This window comes from Podarcis melisellensis (genome assembly GCF_964234715.1).
Source record: "Podarcis melisellensis genome assembly, chromosome: 4".
In the NCBI taxonomy this organism is placed as follows: Eukaryota; Metazoa; Chordata; class Lepidosauria; order Squamata; family Lacertidae; genus Podarcis; species Podarcis melisellensis.
This window is the reverse complement of record NC_138531.1, coordinates 30,652,464-30,672,670: the sequence shown is the minus strand read 5'-3', so window position 1 is coordinate 30,672,670 and position 20,207 is coordinate 30,652,464. Positions and strand designations below refer to the sequence as shown.

At 44.7% G+C, this 20,207-nt stretch overlaps 1 protein-coding gene across 4 annotated transcripts in view; it reads left to right on the top strand.

The window, feature by feature from the left end:
* The first annotated feature begins 2,583 nt into the window (after window positions 1-2,583).
* The window catches only part of MAP4K4 (mitogen-activated protein kinase kinase kinase kinase 4), a 135,076-nt gene continuing 117,452 nt past the window's right edge, over window positions 2,584-20,207 (top strand). For 2 of the 4 annotated variants that reach the window (XM_081907495.1, XM_081907494.1), the window contains exons 1-2: window positions 2,584-3,205; window positions 3,789-3,854. In XM_081907495.1, coding sequence (XP_081763621.1) covers window positions 3,149-3,205; window positions 3,789-3,854 — 123 coding nt within the window. In that variant the 5' untranslated portion in view covers window positions 2,584-3,148. The remainder of the gene's footprint in view (window positions 3,206-3,788; window positions 3,855-20,207) is intronic. The other 2 variants (XM_081907497.1, XM_081907496.1) reach the window with 1 other exon arrangement.

Sequence of the window (20,207 nt, the reverse complement as noted above, 5' to 3'; positions counted from 1 at the left end):
GGGTAGATCACCTTTGCCAACTTGGTGCCCTCTAGATGTTTTGGACTACAATTCCCAGTCAGTATAACTGACAGTCTGTGCTGGGCCTGGCGATTAACCCGAGCCACACGGTCCAGGTCCGGTCCCCAATCTAAAGATTCCGCGAGGAGTTAGTCCAACAGGGCCAAGGCAGGAAACCGGGCTAGGTCAGGCACAAGGTCTCAGGCAGGATCCAGCAAGCAGCAATGTTGCTCCCATCTCTGCTGGGATAACAGCTGGTCCTGATCCCCCAGTGACTCACCTCCCTGTCTCGCTCAAAGGCGAGCACTCCTCCTGCAAGTACTCAGGTCTCTCCTTCTCTCAGACCTGAGTCTCTGCAGCTCGGGAGATGTCGGTGGGTTACTAGACCCAGAGGCTGCCTCAGCCTCTCCTGACCCAACTGTTAGTGGAGCAGCTGTACGTGATTGCCCAGCAGAGGTCAACGAGGTAACCCCCGCATCTGGAGCCAGGGCAGGCTCAGGCCCCTGACTCGGCCCAGCTGGTGCTTGTTGCAGGGGAACCTGTGCAGACTGGGGCTCTTCAGAATCAGGCCCCAGACTTGGTTCAGATGCCGCCTGAGGCAGAGGATCCGGTGCGGACTGAGACTCCTCCAGCTCTGAGTCCGAGCCCGAGTCCCAGGCCATCACACAGTCAGGGATGATGGGACTTGTAGCCTTACAACCTCTGTTGGGTACCAGGGTGAGGAAAGTCAAGACTAAACAAGACTAGGCTAGATGGCCAAATAGCCTGATATGGTGCAAGGCTGCTCCCTATGTTCATCGCACACAAACACAGGAGTAGTTAACCTGTGGCCCATTCTTGGGACTCTAACTCCCTTCGGTGTGGCCTTTTGTTCCAGGATAGTGGAAGTTGTGGCCCCCACAGTGCCAGGAAAGCCAAAGGTTTGTAGGCCTCATTCTAGCGTCACCAATGAGTTCAGCCCAAGATAATTCAATGAGCGACTGTGCATGTCATGTGACACCCAAGCCTGCTCCCCCTCCCCATTTTCATTAAGAATACTTAATTACCTATAGTGAGAAGCTGCCCTATAGGCAGTCAGACTATTGGTTCATTTGGCTCAACACTGTCTACACACTGTCTACACAGCCAGGAGACGCTGCGCAGGGCTAAAGACTCCATAGCCCCGTGCAGCCTCTCCTTGCCGGAGGGGTTGCGCGCAGCTATGGAGTAAGCCAAGGCAGCAAGCGGGAAAGCGGGATGGATCCCGCTCACTGTTTTGGCTTCCCCTTTAGCCCCGTGCAGCCTCTCCTTGCCGGGAGACGCTGCGCAGGGCTTTCCTGGCTTTACTGGGAGGTGGGGGGATTCACCCACCTCCCGCAAAACTGGCAGAAGCTGCGAAACTCCTTTAAAGAGATTGCGGTTTCTCCTGGCTTTTCTGGGAGGTGGGAGAAGGGACTGATGCGGCCAGTCAGTCCCTTCTCCCTCCTGTGGAAAAGCCCGCAAGAGCGCACGGAGCTTGTGTGCAGCTCTTGGGGGCTTTTCCCGCCTGCCTCCCCCCTGCATTCACTCCATAGGACGCACACACATTTTCCCTTGCTTTTTAGGAGGGGAAAAGTGCGTCCTATGGTGCGAAAAATACGGTAATAGGAGGAAAACAGCAGAAGACCGGGTTGTCAGGGAAGCCTATCTTCTCCACAGTACAGGTATTATAACTAAGTCTTCGGGTCTTCCTAAGATGAATCAAACCAATAACTGGTTTTAAGCCATGGCCCAAATGCTGTCAGAGCCATCTAGCAGCAGAGATGGGAAGTAGATGCATTCCATCTACTTGCCGTTATGATTGAACAGCACAAGATTTCTGCCCTTCCTGCGCAAATGCATCACTGAGCATTCTCAGTATTCACTTCCAATCCTGATAAGTGTCTCAGTGGCCACCCATTCACGAGCGTCCCCTTGTCCATCGATTCTCCTACCCCCCCTCTCCCCTATACATAAAGGCTTGCATTGTTCTGGAGGGCTGATGTGTGGAAACATATTTTGGCTCTTTCCTGGGAGGCGAGGGCCCAGCTCGGCGCCTGACTTGAGCGGAGCTTTTTCTTTAAAACAAATCTATTGTTCCCTGCCACGCCCCTGCTCGCATATTGATAAATTCGCTCGAACAAAGATTCCCCCCCCCCCGGCCCAGACAGACTTTGACTGAGAGCAACAGACGACTGCCACCCCCTCCTCCTCCTCCTCCTCGCAGCCGTTCCTCCCTAATTTACCCAGAAGTGCTTTGGTGCGCGTTTGCGTTTCCGCTGGGTTTTCCTGTTGGGGGAAAGGGAGAGAAGGGGCGCCGCTTGGCGTCCTCGGGCTCCGCGGAGTCTATTTTTTTTTTTGCATCCCTTTCCCACACCTCTTCGGCTCGCTTTGTCTCCCTCCCTCCAAAGCCTCACGGAGGAAGCTCTCCCCGCCGGGGCGCCCGGGGCCCTTTTTTGCGCTCCGGCGGCGGCGGTAGCAGGAGGAGAAAGGCAGAGGAAGCAACTGCGTCCGGGTGGCGCTTTTTATTGTTCGCGTGCGCCTTTGGGTGGGTTGGTGGGTGGGTGGCAAGCCCTTCTGTGTGCGCGCGCTCGAGGAAGCGGGGCTGCTGCTGCTGCTGCTCCTCCTCCTTGCCCTCCTCCTCTTTTCCTTCCTTCCTCCCTTCCCACCGCCGGCTCCCGGCTCGCTATGTTGGATGTGGCTGGCTGAGGAGGAGGGAGCGCGCGCGCGCGCGAGGAGAGGCGCATCTGGTTCCTCGACCATGGCGTAAAAAGCCGACCTTCGCGCGCACCAGAGGCTGAAAGGGGGGGGGGAACTCTCCTATTTTTTTTTAATAAAACGACGACGGCCACAATTGAACCGACAACCCCTCCGCCAGCCTCCTTGGGAAGGAAAGCTAAGCGGACCCGAGTTGCCTCCTCCCACATCTCGCCCTCCATCCCTCCTCCAATGAAGAAGAGTTTTATCCTGGAGTGAAGGAAGAGAGGGAGGGAAGGAGAGAGAGAGAGAGATTGGGGTTTTTGGGTGAGGGGGGGGGTAGGAAGGAAGGGGCGGCGCTTTTTCCTCTCCTTCACCCTGGCGTGCTAGCAGTGCTTGCCGTCTTTTGTTAATAGAAAGAAAGAGGAATTATTTAATAGAAGCGACGGGGAAAATGGCGAACGACTCTCCTGCGAAAAGTCTGGGGGAGATAGACCTCTCCTCCTTACGGGTGAGTGCGGCTGGAGGTGGGCTGGCTTGGGTGGGGGACTGGCTGGCTAAGCGGGGCGCGGCAGGCGACCCCTCGTTCCCTCGCCCCGCTCGTCTTTTCTGCCTCCCGCTGGCCGCACAAAGCGGGAGACGTCTCCCCTGGCGTGGCTTTTGTTGTTCGCAGCTGGGTTGGGGGAGAAAAGCGGGGTGGGGGGTAGGGAGGGCGAGTTGGGGGGTCGCGTTGCTGGGGGAAAGAAGCTCCGGGGTTTGCAAGGGGGGTGGTCGCGGTTGCTTGCTGCGGCTGAGAAGGGGCCCTTCGGCCGACTGGCTGGTTTGTCATCGCCCCGTTTTGTTCCTCAGAGCTTATGGGGAGGGGAGAGAGGGAGAGATGAGTTCAGTCTTGGGCTGCTTTCCTTTGTTTGCATGTATTGGCATGTGCGTGGAAAATCAGGGCGCAACAGCTGTACAGCCAAACAATCCCCTCCAGACAGTGGCGTTTTTGGGGGGCGGGTGGGTGCGCCGATGGTGATTTCTTATCTATATAACCCTGCTTTTCCCCTCTTATCTTCCTCCCCACCTCCCTTCTCCACACCTTTATTGTGTAGGACCCTGCTGGGATTTTTGAGCTGGTGGAAGTGGTTGGAAATGGCACCTATGGCCAAGTTTATAAGGTTTGTGTCAAGAATTTCATTTCCTTTAAAAATCATAATACATGCACATTTTTCTCTTGCACAGCCTTGATGCTGGCTGGCCACCCTGCTTTGCAAACAAAAGTTAAGGGGAAGTAAATCTCTGGTGGCTTTGTGACACAGCTGTCAAGCTCTGCTGTTTACTCCCTCAATGACCCTTTTGGGGTCTGAAGAACCCACTGAGTTAGCTTGTTGCTGCCCCAAAATTAGGATCCAAGAAGCTTTTAAATCTTGTATTCTCCTTCACAACCATCCAGTCTTGTTTATTCAGTCCGCCCTGTCAGTATGCTGATTGGGGATGTTCCTGCCTTTATTGAGAATAGTCAGATAGCTTTTTTTGGTGGGGAGAATGTCACTAGCTTTCTTTGTTATGGATCCTTCCAAGGCGTGTTAAGATGTGGAGACTGGCATCACATTACCTCCAGTGTCTTAACTCTGTAAGAGGGTGTGGATGTAAAGGGGTGGGGTGAATCAGGGTAAAAAGAGCAGGGAATGTTATTGTATGTCTGGAGAGCAGAAGATCAGAATTCATAGAATAACCTGTTTGACGAGCAAATGATTTGGGGAGAAGCGCACACATACAGAGGATACTGAGAGATGTTGCTGTTTTCAACGGTTAGGTGTCAAGGGAAGATAACAGCCCCCCCTCCCCCCCAAGTCTGTTATATAAAGGAAACCAATATTGAGATTTCATGGCTGTGTAATGTTTAGTCACCCATATGACTAAGTTTTTCATTGTACATGAGTAAAGGATGGCCAAGCCTAAGAAAGGTTTGTAAGAAAAGATAGGAAGAGGGTTTGCTTCTTGTTTGGTGTGCACCCAAGTCTAATAAGCCTGTTATCCAACTTATCACAATAGAGGCTCCTTATCACAATAGAGTTTCAGTACATGACCAGTCGTGGGTCCCCATCTTGTGTGCATTCAGTGAAAAAAGTAGAGTATGTGTCTTTGTATGTCCATAATGGGGGACCTGTGGCTCTACAGATATTGGTGGACTTGGCAACTCCCATCAGCCCCAGTCCAGTGTGATAATTGGCCAGGGATGCATCTAGAGGGCCACAGTTTCCCCATTCTTTGTTTACATGCTGGTTTCAACATGGGAATTGCCTTCTTTTGATGTGTGGTGTCCTTGGTATTTCTCTTTTGTTTTACAATGATCTACAGGCTGTATTTTGTAAGAAGATTGTTGGCTGGATGAGCGGTAGTGATATGAAGTAGCTTTGATCTTGCTGTAAACAAAAGGAGTTAGTCCTATGCAATGTTAAAACGACTTTAAAACATGTCTAAGTTTGAGGCTGATTTATGGCTGACCCTTTGAAACTATTTCATAATGATATTTTCCCCTGCAATTTCTTTGCTTGTGAAGCTTATATATCACATTGGGTGTGTCCTCTTCCTGCTACCCCTAGAAGGGAGTCCAGTTGTGTGAGTTTAGAATCTCTTGTAAATAAAACAAGTAGAAAATAAGTCAATTAATTTGACAATGCTTTGAGCTAAATAAAATGTTTTATGAGTTGACTATAGGCTGGCTGATTATAGTTTTACTATTTATTCTTTGCTTGGGTGCCATTCCAGTGTGAAATGAAAATAGTAGGTAATCACTCCGGGGTCCCATAATATTTACAAAAGGTGGCTGACTACATCATGTAAACAGAGGGCTTCGTTGTTGACAGTAGTGTATTGCCAGTATATACAATGGAGAGAAATGTGATTGTGGAATACCTCTACTAGAGATAACAATGTTTTGGTAAGTTGCATACACACATAGAATCAAAGTGCTGTAAGCCCAAATGTGCATGTGCCACTTTTGCTTCAAAGACTTTATGTGATGCAACATCCTGTTGCTTTTTTTTGGGTATGGCAAAAAAATACCCATTTGGCTGCATGGGTGGCGATTCTTCTTACCTATCCAGTCACTGCTCAGGTTTGGGAACTGGACAATTTCCTAAGTGATGGAATTTCGTTAATAGTTGAATAACTGATAAGGGATCCTAAGATAACAAGCAACTTCAAGATGAAGTCGTATTACAAAGCTGTCTTTGGGACCAGTCCTTGGAGTTAAAGCCCTGTGACCAAATTGATTGATTCTTACAGAATTTAGCTGGCAGTAAACCTGTACTTGAATCTTTTAGGGTATGCTCAGATCTCTGTTTGACACTGCAGTTGCTGTGCTACTGATAATTTCAATTCTGGGACCTTGATATGATAAATATCAGTTGAGTTGAAAATTGAGGACATAGTGAAGCAACTACAACTTCTTATGCATTGAACTATGCATGAAAATCAGAAGAATATTAAAGTTGCCTTTCTTTGTTTCGTCTTAATTATATTGTGTATAACTTTTTGCTTCCTGGTTTGTTGGGACTGCACAATAGCTTAAGTATTCTTATGTATAGGAAACTTAAAGGTTATTTTTAAAAGCCGTTGTCCATGAATATGTCCAACTGTCTTCTTAGCATCAATTAGCTGTGGTAGATTGGCTATTGCCCTAAGATATGAAAGAAGTGAAGCAACCATGTGCAAATAGTTGGTGTTAAGGTCTAAGGTTTTCTCTTTTATAGGAACTTCTCCACAGATATTGGCAAAGGAAGCTATGTAGTAAATCTTCAAAAGTATGTGTGTCAATTCATGCTAAGGCATGTGTATGAGATGTTCAAGGCCAGCCTTACCATTGATGTCATTGTTGACGTCAAAGAGATACACTAGTACGCAGTTTATTGGTACACGTAAATAGGAGAATCTGTGGCCCTCCAGATGTTTTTCAAATCCCATCAGCCTCAGCCAGCATGGCCAAGAATGATGGGAGTTGTAGTCAGCAACTTCTGGAGGGCCAAAGATGCACCAGCCCTCACATCTGTTTACAAATGTGTCTTGGCAGGGGTGGGGAGAGCCACTTAGAGAGTATTTTTTAAAATGAGCATGAAAATGAAATAACAGATTACATTGCTGTCCCAACAACCCTCTGGGTTAAGCAAGCAAAATGTTGTTGTTTCAAAGCTATTTAAAAAATAGAACATTTAGAGTTTAAAGGAAAGCAGTAGTAGTGAACCTCCCACAGAAGTTTGACGTCTTTTGTGCAGCAAATAGTTATGTCTGGCAGAAGTACAATGAATAAAGCTATTTGGGATAAGATAAAATTTGTCTAGAAAGCAGGGTATTGTTAGAATGTCAAAGAGGAACCCCTCTTCCCTGAGTTGAGGTCAACTGATTGTCAGCTAAATGGCATGTACAGACTTGCCCACTGGTGTTCATTCTCTTATTGGAGAATGAGGAGCTGAAATGTTCTGCTGTGTGCATGTTCTTTCCTGTGTTTATATTGTGTAGTCTGCCTGATCCTTAAGAGACAATAGGCTGTTTCACATCTATTTTGTTCTAATGTTGGGCAAGTTGAATTAGCACTGGATGGTAGTACGAAATTAGCTGTATAAAATTAGCTAAATGATTTGGACTTGGCATAGACATTGCCTGTGGTTGTGTGTGTTTGTTTGTTTCTATCTGCCTCTTTTGCTAAGAAACTCTCTATTGAAGTGCTGCAAGACAATAAAGTAGAATCTGAATTTTGCAATCACCAATATGGGAATGAAACTTGTGAACAATGCAACGCCAGCTTAACAATTCTCTATGGAGTACCTTTAAATAAGATTATAGGCGCCTAACTGTGCTTGACAAAACTATTGCCAACGGCTCTGGTGTAGAATACCTTGACCCTACTTGCTAGTTTGCTTATGAATCACAACAGTCTAAAAAATCTGTGCTTATTTGTGTGGGCTGAATGCACATTCGTGCATAAAAGGCTACATGAACTTCTGTGTTTTGTTCAACTCTGTGAAGTGTTTTATAGCAGAATGATTCATTCTTGGCGGGACATTAATTCGTTAATTACAATTATAAAATGAAAAAGTACTAGCAATCTACTGGGGCACTTGTAAGAACATTATACTCTGTCCTTTTGATGCCTGATGGCCACAAAAACCATCAGCTGACTACTGTTTTCTCCTCTCTTCATCATATATCTCAGTGTGGCCCTTTCCACGACCCTAAGAGGTGTTCTGTATTGTGCCATTGCCCATTCCTGTGTTTGAGGTTTTTGGTTTCATTGAGAGGCAGAGGACACTTGACAACTATCTGCCCATAAAGGCTGCGTCAAGCCACTTCTGGAAATCTAGTGGAAGTTTTGTGCTCATTTCCATGTTGTTCACAGGAAAAACAAGAACCATTCATTCGGAAAACCATTTGGATTGGAGTTTTCCAGTGTGCTTGTGTGATGAAATTTGGGGCAGGATCCCAGCACACAGTTCTTTCCTGCCATTTAAAATTGCAAGTGACATGACACTATGTTGATCAAGAAGCCACGGTTCCATAACTGGGCAGTTGCTGAGGTGTAGAAGCAACGTGAGAAATGGGGATGGATGTGCTAGCTTTATAACCAAGAAAGCTAACACAATAAACCCTATGTCTGAATGCAGCCATCATGTTTACAAGCATGAAGAGCTTCTTTTGAATTGCCTAAAAACTCTTGGCAGTTCCTGACCCTCCCCTGCTCCCAGTTGCCTGCTCCCTGTCCACTGCCACCCTGGTGCAACTTTTCAGCAAGATTAAAAAAAGTTGGCCCTTCTGTGGTTGTATGCTGCTTAGCACTTTCATACCCAAAGGGTGAATGGAATTGTGGTAGCACTTAAACTTTTCTGTTTGGTATAGATGAGTGTCAAACTGCACCTCTGGTGTACACTGGAGAGATTCTAATTCTTCCTTTGTGAGTTAGGCTCAATTTATTTTGGGTGAGTAACAAATCAAGTACTCTGAGCTAGTGGGGGTATGTGTGTGTTTGCTTCAGTAGCTATAAATTTGGAGGGAATAGTTTGACAATGAAGGCAAGGCGTGCTCTGCAAAAAGACAATTGAGGGAATGATGATTGATTGTGCGCTCTCTTTTAAAGCACGGAAATAAAAATCGAGCCCTACAGAGAAAATGTGTCATTCCAAAAACCAGCTGCTGTAAATATTTCTCATGTGCGTTCAGAGACCCCAGCACACGCTAATGATTAGAAAGTAATTGGCATGTTAGGTTTGAGCTATAACAGGAAATGCGCCGTTTGAATCAGGGATGACTCTCCTAGGTTCTCATGACTGCTGCTTTCTAGAAGCCTTGTGAGAATTAATTCATAGTGAAGGCATCTTTTGTTTGATTCATATTTCAGCTTTCCAAAGCTACATGTAAATTATGCATATTGCCTAAGTTCTGGCCCATACAGGAGTGATGTAATAGGGGATGGCTTACATGCTGATGTGAAAATAATCTGAGGCCTGTGAAAATAATTTCCCTCGCCAAGATAAATCCATTGTTACTCCAGTAAATATGGTTTAAGGAAGCCTTGGCCATTGCCGAATAACTACTTTATCCTTTGTGTCCCTGTAGTAAAAAGAGAGAGTCATTTGTGACTTCACATCATTTTGCTGAACATGGGAAAGAAATCCTATTCTTTACTGGTGAGCCACTATTGGTGAGGTCACTTGCTCTTGGGAAATAAGCCAGACCAGTTTCTCAAAAGTATGCACTGTGCATTTATACTTTCTCTTAAGAATTTGGCTCTGTACTACTTGATTATTTTTGGGGGGATGGATTATTTCTGCATAGTTTGTATACATGTGCATATGAGATGACACCACCACCATCATCATTACTATTATTTTATTTTATTTTCCCCACCCTTTTCTCTAAATGAACAGCTAAATGAATGCCACAAAGACCTGCAATATGCTCTGCAGTTAGGTAGTACAAAATAGATAGCTCAGTCAGTAGAGCATGAGACTCCTAATCTCAGGGGTCATGGGTTCTAGTTCCACGTTGGGCAGAAGAATCCTGTATTGCAGGGAGTGGACTAGAATGGCACTCATGGTTCCTTCCAATTCTACAGTTCTATGATCCTATAATATATTCTCAGTAGAAACCTCCCATTTATGAAGTTCCCTTCTCTCCAAAATAAAGCTGGCATTGACTTTTGTCACTAGCTGCAGACCTGTATATTTGCCCTGGCCTTCTGGATGGTTTGCTACTGTGTTAAATCTGCTGCGATAAAAATATTTGCAATGTTTTGTCATTGTTTTGTGTTTTGTTTTGTTAAGATTACATTTTAATGTTTTTGCGGCTTTGTGACCTGTTCTTCACAATGAAGAGTGGGCTACAGTTGATACTTTAAACACATAACAAATAACAAAAGCAATATAGCTTCTTCCTGTATGCTTCAAAACAATGTGAATGAGATACAGAGAAGCTAGGGGTTATTAAGGTGTTTTGTGAAAATTATTCTAATGTAACTGGTTAAGGGTACAGATAGGTAGCCGTGTTGGTCTGCCATAGTCAAAACAAAACCAAAATTTTCTTCCAGTAGCACCTTAAAAGACCAACTAAGTTAGTTCTTGGTATGAGCTTTCGTGTGCATGCACACTTCTTCAGATATCTGAGAAGTGTGCATGCACACGAAAGCTCATACCAAGAACTAACTTAGTTGGTCTTTAAGGTGCTACTGGAAGAAAATTTTTGTTTTGTTTTGGTTAAGGGTACGTTAACCAAATGGAGCCCACTAATTACACTTCTATCCTTCAGTTCAGAGATTGCTACCTTAGCGCAGACTGTGAGAGCTTAAGCTTTGGAGTCTTCTAATTCAGGAAACGGAAGGAAGAAGTAATAGAAAAGTACTTAGTGTTAAGTAAAAAAAATACGCCTTGTGGTGGTGAATGGAGCATAGGAAAAATACAAACACAGGATGAAAAATGGCTAAGTGGAATTTTCAGTAGGCAAACAGTTTTGTATCCATTCACAACAGAATGCTAGGACATCAAATGCAGCTAATAAAACTTGCACCTTGGGTTTTATCAGATTTCCTCCTTCTGGGGTTGCAGTATGGAGCTTCAAGCTGAACATTGTGGGGGTAGCAAGTCAAGTGTGGTGTAAGCTAACATGTTCCTTGGCGTGTTTTTCTGAAATGTTGCTTCAGGTGTTATTTAAAAGCACATGCAAAATGCCCACTTTCCCACTATCGGTTATCAAAGTGGCTTAATTAAATAAGATGAAAAATAATCAGAATGAATCCAGTGGCGGCAAAGAGAGCAAAGACCACTTTAAGGCAGCAGGAGGGGACACAGCAAGCAAGAATGAAGCAAACCTCTTAAGCAGAATTCAGCTGGAAGGCATGAAAAGAATAAGATACTGTTTAGGCACCATGCAAAGACTGTTAGTATACATGCCATGAGAATATTTTGAGGAGGGGTTGCAGAGGTGTGTCAGTCATGGCGGTGGTTGGGTATCTCAGGCCTGTGGGGTGGGATACCTCCCCTCCCAAAAGTGGTGCTGTGGTCTAAACCACTGAGCCTCTTGGGCTTGCCGATTGGAAGGTTGAATCCCTGCAACAGGGTGAGCTCCCATTGTCCCAGCTCCTGCCAACCTAGCAGTTCGAAAGCATGCCAGTGCAAGTAGATAAATAGATACCGCTGCGGCGGGAAGGTAAACACGGAAGGTTTCTGTGTGCTCTGGTTTCCGTGCTCTGGTTTCCATCACGGTGTTCCTTTGTGCCAGAAGTGGTTTAGTCATGCTGGCCACATGACCGGGAAAGTGGTCTGTGGACAAACGCCGGCTCCCTCGGCCTGAAAGCAAGATGAGCGCTACAACCCCATAGTAGCCTGTGACTGGACTTAACCTTCCAGGGGTCCTTCACCTATTACCTACCTCCCCTCCAGGCCCCCCCTCTATTTCTCTCTGCCACACTCCTCACTGGCCCCTGCTTTGCACTCTTCTTTTTGCATTTCTGGAGTATGCCCTGATATTCTCTCTTGCTGGCCTGGTTGGAGGACAGAGAAGGATAAGCGAGTGTGCAGAGAAACTAGCCTACTCTATGTAAGTTCAAAATCTTCCCACTTCTCGCTTTGGCCTTGTCCACTACTGGCCCTGGCTCCTGACAGGTTGCCCAAAGGGACTTGGTTCTCGGGCTGAGAAAAGTTCCCTATTAAATCCACCTCTCTAAGGGCAGGGGAACTGGAGAACGGCACCCAGGTACATGGATGACCACTGGATTGTAAATGCCACTTTTTGCTGGACTAACTTCAGTGGTAACAAGCTCAGTGCCTTTTGCACAAAACATGACATAGTGGTATTACAATGGTGAATAAAAATAGAATCGCTGACTTTTTAATCACCTGATTGCTGTACAAACAAAGGAGGCTGCAGGTTGCAAGCTGTATTAATTGTGGTGTAATTTGCCTGGTCTTGTAAGCTGAGAAACTGGTGTTTTAGAAGGTTTTCGTGAGAAACCCATAGCATCCTCAGCTGGACTTCCTGTAAGCCCAGGAAGCTACCTGTGGAGCACCTGACAACTGTTTGCTTGTTGATGCTTAAATAGCCCAGTTCACCCATCTCATTAAAATGTATTTAAAAATAAATGATGATTTACTACATGGACAAGCAGCCTGCTGCTGCATACTGTTCAAGAGTCCCCATGTGTGGTACATGATGTGGTCATGTGTGAGGAGTGAAGTGGCAGTTGAAGTTTTGGGTCCAAATAATAATAGATGGTGGCTGCTTCTGTTTTGTATATGGTTTCATATCCATGCTTGTAAGGTTTCAGAAAAAAAACCAGCTGGGAACCCACTGCCTACTTGAAAAATCTCAGAAACTATTTGTTACTCTTCAGTTGCAAGTGGCGGGTGGTCATCATGTCAGGAAAGAATGGTAGAATCCTGAAATGAAAACTTATATATCCATAACAAACCAATATAGAAAGTAGATTTCCTGTGTGTTCTTTCTGCATCTTATAGTGTTATATTTTATATGTCTGAGGTTCTAATGGTGATAGGTATGGTTTTGTTGGGTTGGGCAAGATTTAATATTCCTAGCTTCGCTAACCCTAGTTCATTTAGCTCTGAATGAGTGCTGGGCTTTTGTTTTCCTCTCTACTCACTTTGGTGCTTTGATCCTGGTCTCTTTAAACCATAGTTTCTCTTATGTTCAGAACAGGGAAACTGTGGTTTTAATATTGGTGTTGATTCCGGTGAGGGAACCCCAGTTCACAACCACAATTGAACCACAACCACCCAATTCAGGAATAATGGAAAAGTGTTGTTTGAAAAGACCACGGCTGAAATCCTGAAACGAAGGCACGAAGAAGAGTGGGGAATGTCTTCTTTCTTTGGCAATTACTCATAGCTGAGAAAGATTGTCTTCCTGAACACAGTTTTAACAGTGAGTCTGTAAGTGACTGTGGAGGCCAATTCTGGATCCACATATCCTTCCACAGGGGGGAAATAGGCTTCTTGATGGGAGTTAATCAGGGTGAGTTCCTTCCTCTTAGCACATTTCTCCCTTTCGTTCTGAGTTCCAAGCGTCTTCAAAGTCCACAACACCTTTGGAAAAGGCTGTTCTCTAATTGGAGCATTCGCAGGCCTGAGTTTCCCAATTGTCAGTGTTTATACTACATTTTTAAAGCTTTGCATTGAGAGAGTCTTTACACCTCTTTTGTTGACCACCAGCATTATGCTTTCCATTTTTAAGTTCAGAATAGAATAGTTGCTTTGGAAGATGCAGGCAAGACACTGTGGTTTATTAAGCCAGGGATGAAATGTCCAAACTGGTCCATTATATGGATGGAATCCTTAAAAAAGTTCACTGTGTTTGTGTAATACTCATGTTGATTCACTTTTAGAATTAGAGAAGGGTCATAGTACAGTGAAAGAGCACATTTTCCATACAGTAGATTTTACGTTCAGTCATACTTTTTTTTAGTGTTTGCCCCCACCCGCAATCAACCATGGAATCAGTCTTGACTTTTTAGAAGCCAAAAAATCCTGATTGTGATATTTTTAATCTGCATCCTTTCAAAATGGACCCAAAAAGTGTCACATATTTATTTATGTGAGACCTTTGCCTTTACCTTTTACCTATTCATATACTTACTAGTCTGTAATATAGGAATATCTATTCCTGAGATGTATGTACAGTCATACCTTGGAAGTCGGATTGAATCTGTTCTGGAAGTCCGTTTGACTTCCAAAACATTCGGAAACCAAAGTGCAGCTTCTAATTGGCTGCAGGAAACTCGGAAGTCGCAGAATGGATGTTTGGCTTCCAAAAATAGTTCGCAAATTGGAACAGTCACTTCTGGGTTTGCGGCATTTGGAAACCAAAATGTTTGGGAGCTAAGTTGTTAAAAAACCCAGGTGTGACTGTATAGGGGTGTCAATAAAGTAATGGAAATGCTGCCTTTGATTACAGAGGGGTTGACACATTCTTGTTGTCGTAATCTCAGCAAACCCCTTGAGAGGTCTGATGATGCAATGCATTACCATAATGGATCTTCAAGACTACAAAGCTTAATTGCAGTTCTCTGTGATCCTCTAAAGACAATTGCAGTGCTGTGTTATTTACTGTACGGTACTTTTAACATTCTGAAGATGGGTGCTAGAACAAGAACGGCACTGAAATGTCTGCTCATTAACTTGCAAATCTTTTTGTCTACTTTGGGCACATCCTAGTATACAACAGTTCAACATTAAATCACAAGAGTTTCTTCCTTCTATGTTAGGGAGAATATATATATATTTTTAAAAATGCTTAAGTGAATGAAACCTAAAAAAATGTATACTTGTGGGGTAGAAGATGCAGAAAATGTCCCTGAATTGGTGTGTATGGTAAAAAGCATGTTTGCATCATCCTAGGAGCAAGATTGTTTTTTCCTTTTTCAGTTTTTGAATCTTAACTTAGTGCCTGTGCATAGATGTAGGATCTAGATCAGGCATCCCCAAAAACCGCCCTCCAGATGTTTTGGGACTACATTTCCCATCATCCCTGACCACTGGTACTGTTAGCTAGGGATGATGGGATACCTGATCTAGATTAAATTGCAATGATTAGCAGAAGGTGACTTGATTTTTTAAATCTTCTCTTCAGAGATGTGCAAACCACTGTGTGGAGAGTTTACCTGACTGCTAAAGGCTGTAAATCTATGCATACTTACTTAGGATAAGCCCAATTGAACTCAGTACAACTTCTTTTGAGTAAATACGCTTAGGATTATATTGAACAAACAGGATGATGGGTGCTTGGCAGTTAGAATATTTTTCCTAGCTCATGATAAGCTTCCATATATTTATTTCCTAGATAAACTTTAACTCTACCGTGCCTTTGCCTTCTTTTAAACTAAAATCTGCTCAATAGCGACATCATTTTAGATGGAAGTAAATATTTATATTGGCTCATATATAAATACTTAGTCTTAAATCTGTTAACTTTTCACAATTCCCTCCCTCCTTTTCTAATGCTTGAAGGACCATGCTACTGCATACTTTAATCAAACCTATCTGTCTTTTAAAATCATGGTTTATGCAATTTCTTTTTGTTCACTGCAGAAGTACTTTTTTTCAAAAAGAGCAATACTTTGTATAACTTCAGCATTTCAAAAGCATATCTTTTAAAGAATGCTTTTAAATTACATATTTTTCCTGCCTTACCACAATTGCTCTTGATGTATTAACATGTAAACCAAAACTGATTAAAATCTAAAGCAGTAAAATACCACAAAATCTGGAAAAAGGGTTCAAATAATATTCTTTTCTGGAAGAAATCTGTGGTAGGACTCTAGCGTGAGTCTTTTTTTCTTTTCTTTCTGGTTTAAGGAGCCATTTGGTGCCTAACTTATACAGTGGTACCTTGGTCCCCGAACAAATCGGCTCCCGAACGCTGCAAACCTGGAAGTAAGTGTTCCAGTTTGCGAACGTTTTTTGGAAGCCGAACGTCCGACACGGCTTCCACGGTTTCTGATTGAGTGCAGGAAGATCGTGCAGCCAATTAGAAGCCACGCCTTGGTTTTCGAACAGTTTCGGGAGTCGAATGGACTCCTGGAATGAATTAAGTTCAAGAACCAAGGTACCACTGTACACCTGAGTTTCTAACACTGGGAGGCAGTTGCTCTTGGGTAGCTGTGGGTAAACATTTTGAGCGTGGCAATAGATTTCAGCCCTGTTCTTCAATTTCCTAGCATTGTTATTCCATGAAATCATGTAAAAAGGTTCTGTTCCTGATGCCTCCAAGTGAAGTGAAATAAATGGTTGCCAGGGAGGTGGCCTTTTCATAGTGGTACCCTGTTTGTGGAACGCCGTTCCCTGAGAGGCTTGTTTTATAGAGACATTAAATATAAAAATATTTTCTAAAGTGTTCTAACCACTCTCTATCTGCTTTTATTTTTTCCTGTATGCTGGAAATCGTTATCTTATGTTGAGATGTATTTGAATCGTGTTTATCCCTTTATGAGCTGCAAAGCCATTCAGAGAACAGTGTCATTGGGCAGTTTTATCAAGCAGTAACTCAGTGCTGGGAAGTAGAGTTCTTGATGTTTTCGAAATAAAATACAAGATGCAGCTTCTACCTATGCATTCCATATTAAGCCATCTGGTAAGTCACTTGGGGAATGCGTGGGAAAGAGAGTGGGAGTGGCTGGGAGATGAGTCTCGCTGTCTGTTTATATCTCAGTTGTATCTCTATATCCTGTCCTTTTCTCAGAGGAGTTGCTCAGCTCGCTTACATTGATTTATTGTACCTTTTGTACAACCAGGCTTGTAAATGACCACTTGGCTAGTTCCTTTTGGCAAGTAAGCATTGCTTCTAGGTGACTAGACCCAGGAAGAATTCTAGAACTTTTCTTCCAGGCTAGACTTGTGTTTCATAAATTACTAATAAAACTCAATGTGTTTGTGATGTAGGCTAGTGTATTTTGTGTGTAGTCCCATTTGCAAAGTTGCTTTCAGCTATATTGAGACATAAGTGTTCCACTCAAGTGTCTGATTGGGGATTTGAACCTAGATAGCTCCTCCCTGGTTAAAGCCTAATACTTCAACTCCAACTGCTTGGGCTCCACCCACCACAAGTATAAAACTGGTAGCTTTTGCTTGTTGCCTGCCACTACAGGAGTGCCCTAAGCAGCCAGCCCTTGCTCTTCCACTATGAAAAAAACCACCACATTGCCTCTACCTTTATTGCCCTCACTGGCATGCAGCCCACGCCTTTGATACCACATGCACACTTTTGCTGGTTCTCCCCAATTCGGAAAGTACAACCGAGTAGCTGCTCTGAAATGTGTGTAGCACAAACTTAAATTGGATAAGGTTTCAAATACTGCAACATAAATGTTCACTTTAAAAATTGCTTTTAATGATAGCATTTAATATTAACAAATTTTTTAAAAATCCTTCCAGTAGCACCTTAGAGACCAACATTCATAACATGCAGTGTATGCAGTATAGGTGCCGGCCATTTTGCGTGGGAACTCCCCTCCCGGCCCCTGTGCGCATCGGTGGAGCGTGCAAATTTGCCCTCTGTTCCGCCCCCCATTCTGCCCTCTTCTGGGTCCAAAAGGAACCATGTCAGTGATGACACGTCAGTTGGACACTTCTATAATGGTTGCCTTCTGTATCCACTTACAAATGAATGTACTTGTACTATTTTTTCCTCCCTCTCCTCCAAAGCTGGTTGGCATAGCCAACACAGACTCTCTAGGACAGGGGTCTGAAACCTTTAAGACAAAAAGAGCCACTTGGACCCGTTTCCGAAGGGAAAAAAAATTGGGAGCCGCAAAACAAGCCAAATGTAAATAACCACACATGCGGGGCTGAGGAGAGCGTGGCCTGGGAGAGCATTCCCCCTCGCTGCCGCCGCTGCCACCCGCCCTACCCCGGGGGAAGCTATGAGCCATGAAGCCGCCTGGCAGAACTTCCCTCCGGCGGTAGAAGCAGCAGCCCTTCTCCTCCATCCCAGCAGCCGCCGCCTCTCGAGCTCCGCTGGCGCCGCCGCCTTGCTTTGCCCGGCTCGGCTACCCAGCTCCATCCCCCTCCTCTTTCTGGCACTTCTGCTTTTCTGCTCAGGGTCCCCGAGGATCTGCGGAGCCGCGGCAAAGGTGTAAAAGAGCCGCATGCGGCTCCGGAGCTGCGGGTTTCTGACCGCTGCTCTAGGATCAAAGTTTGAAGGCTTAATGGGGAACCTCATAGCTTGCTTGTGTGAACTTTTACATTAAAAAAGAAAATTCAGGGGTTTTGAATAACACGTGTAAGCGTTCACATCGTGCACAGTGCAGGCTATTAACTTATACCTGGTCAAGCTAGCACACTTTTTCTACTAAGCCTTTTAGTTTAAACCAGGGGTCAGCAAACTTTTCCAACTTTCCCACTGTCCCTCAGAACTTGTGGGGGGCCAGACTATTATCTTGAAAAATAATAATGAACGAATTCTTATGCCCCACAAATAACCCAGAGATGCATTTTAAATAAAAGGACACATTCTGCTCATGTAAAAACACGCTGATTCCCAGACCATCCGCAGGCTGGATTTAGAAGGCGATTGGGCCAGATCCGGCCCCCAGGCCTTTGCCTACCCATGGTTTAAACTGCTGCTAGCCCATGTGTTTCTACTGTGGTCTTACATAGAAGAAAATAACAGAACCTAGCGAATACTTTCAGTCTGGTACAGTATCACCCAATCTATTGCAGACCTCTTTGGAATGCACTGAGACCTCATTTGATAATAACTGATGAGGAAAGAGGACGCGGGTGGCGCTGTGGGTAAAACCTCAGCGCCTAGGACTTGCCGATCGCACGGTCGGTGGTTTGAATCCCCGCGGCGGGGTGAGCTCCCGTCGTTGGGTCCCAGCTCCTGCCCACCTAGCAGTTTGAAAGCACCCTTAAGTGCAAGTAGATAAATAGGTACCGCTTTATAGCAGGAAGTAAACGGCGTTTCCATGTGCTGTGCTGGTGCTGGCTCGCCAGATGCAGCTTAGTCATGCTGGCCACGTGACCCGGAAGTGTCCACTGACAGCGCTGGCTCCCGGCCTCTAGAGTGAGATGAGCGCACAACCCTAGAGTCTGTCAAGACTGGCCCGTATGGGCAGGGATACCTTTATCTTTTAATGAGGAAAGACACATGGGGCTCAAAATAAATATAAAGTGAGATTACAGTGGTACCTCGGGTTACATATGCTTCAGGTTACATACACTTGAGGTTACACACTCCGCTAACCCAGAAATAGTGCTTCAGGTTAAGAACTTTGCTTCAGGATGAGAACAGAAATTGTGCAGCGGCGGCAGTGCAGCAGCAGGAGGCCCCATTAGCTAAAGTGATGCTTCAGGTTAAGAACAGTTTCAGGTTAAGAACGGACCTCCGGAACGAATTAAGTACTTAACCCAAGGTACCACTGTATTAGAAACACTCGAGGAGGTTGTATGTTCCTTAGTTGCATCTTCATGTGTTGATAGAACTAGACTGTGGTATGTGGGTGACGCTGTGGTCTAATCCACTGAGTCTCTTCGGCTGGCTGATCAGAAGGTTAGCGTTTCGAATCCGCTTGACAGTGGTGAGCTCCTGTTGCTCTGTCCCAGCTCCTGCCAACCTAGCAGTTCGAAAGAATGCCAGTGCAAGTAGATAAGTAGGTACTGTTGCGGTGGGAAGGTAAACGGTATTTCTGTGCACCCTGGCGCTCGTCACAGTGTACTGTTGCACCAGAAGCAGTTTAGTCATGCTGGCCACATAACCTGGAAAACTGTCTGTGGATAAATGCCAACTCCCTCAGCCTGAAAAGTGAAATGAGCGCTGCAATCCCATAGTTTCCTTTGACTGGACCTAACCGTCCAGGGGTCCTTTACCTTTTTAGAATGAGACTGTCTTCTGGGAGCTCCCTAATACAGAGAATTTTTTTTCTCCTGTATTCCCCCCCCCCCCCGTAAAAGAAATTGGAATTTGATGGGGAGGACAGATGCTTAACAAATGCAAGCAGGTGGGGATGGTTTTGTTTTGTTTTGGCATTCAACTCTGATGTGGCAAGGAATGAAACCTTTTAATATTGAACTGACTATAAAGTTTTGCTTCCAGGTTCAATGAACTTTATGAATGAGTGTTGTGGTGCTTTTAAGTGATTCGTTAAAAGCTAAACAATAACATTAGAAAAACAGCATGCGTAGAAACAGAGGGCAGTATCTAGTTTACCTCTTAAATTATATTTGGGGTTCTTCTCAGACCTCTGGAGCAGATTTGAGAAGGATGTAGGAGGCACTCAGAGAGAGGAGAGGGAGGAAGGATTCCTTTGGGCAGCCAGAGCTCTTTGAATTAATGAAAGGTCTTCTTTGGATGCAGCCCAGAGAGATTTCCTACTTAATTGCTGGAAGAGTTATGTGTTATGTGGTTTTGCTTCCTTTATTAAGTATATTGTTGTAGACCCTGATTTATGCATGTGTTGAATCATTCATATACAGTTATACAGTGGTACCTCTGGTTGCAGACATGATCCCTTCCGGGGTGCGAACAGTCTG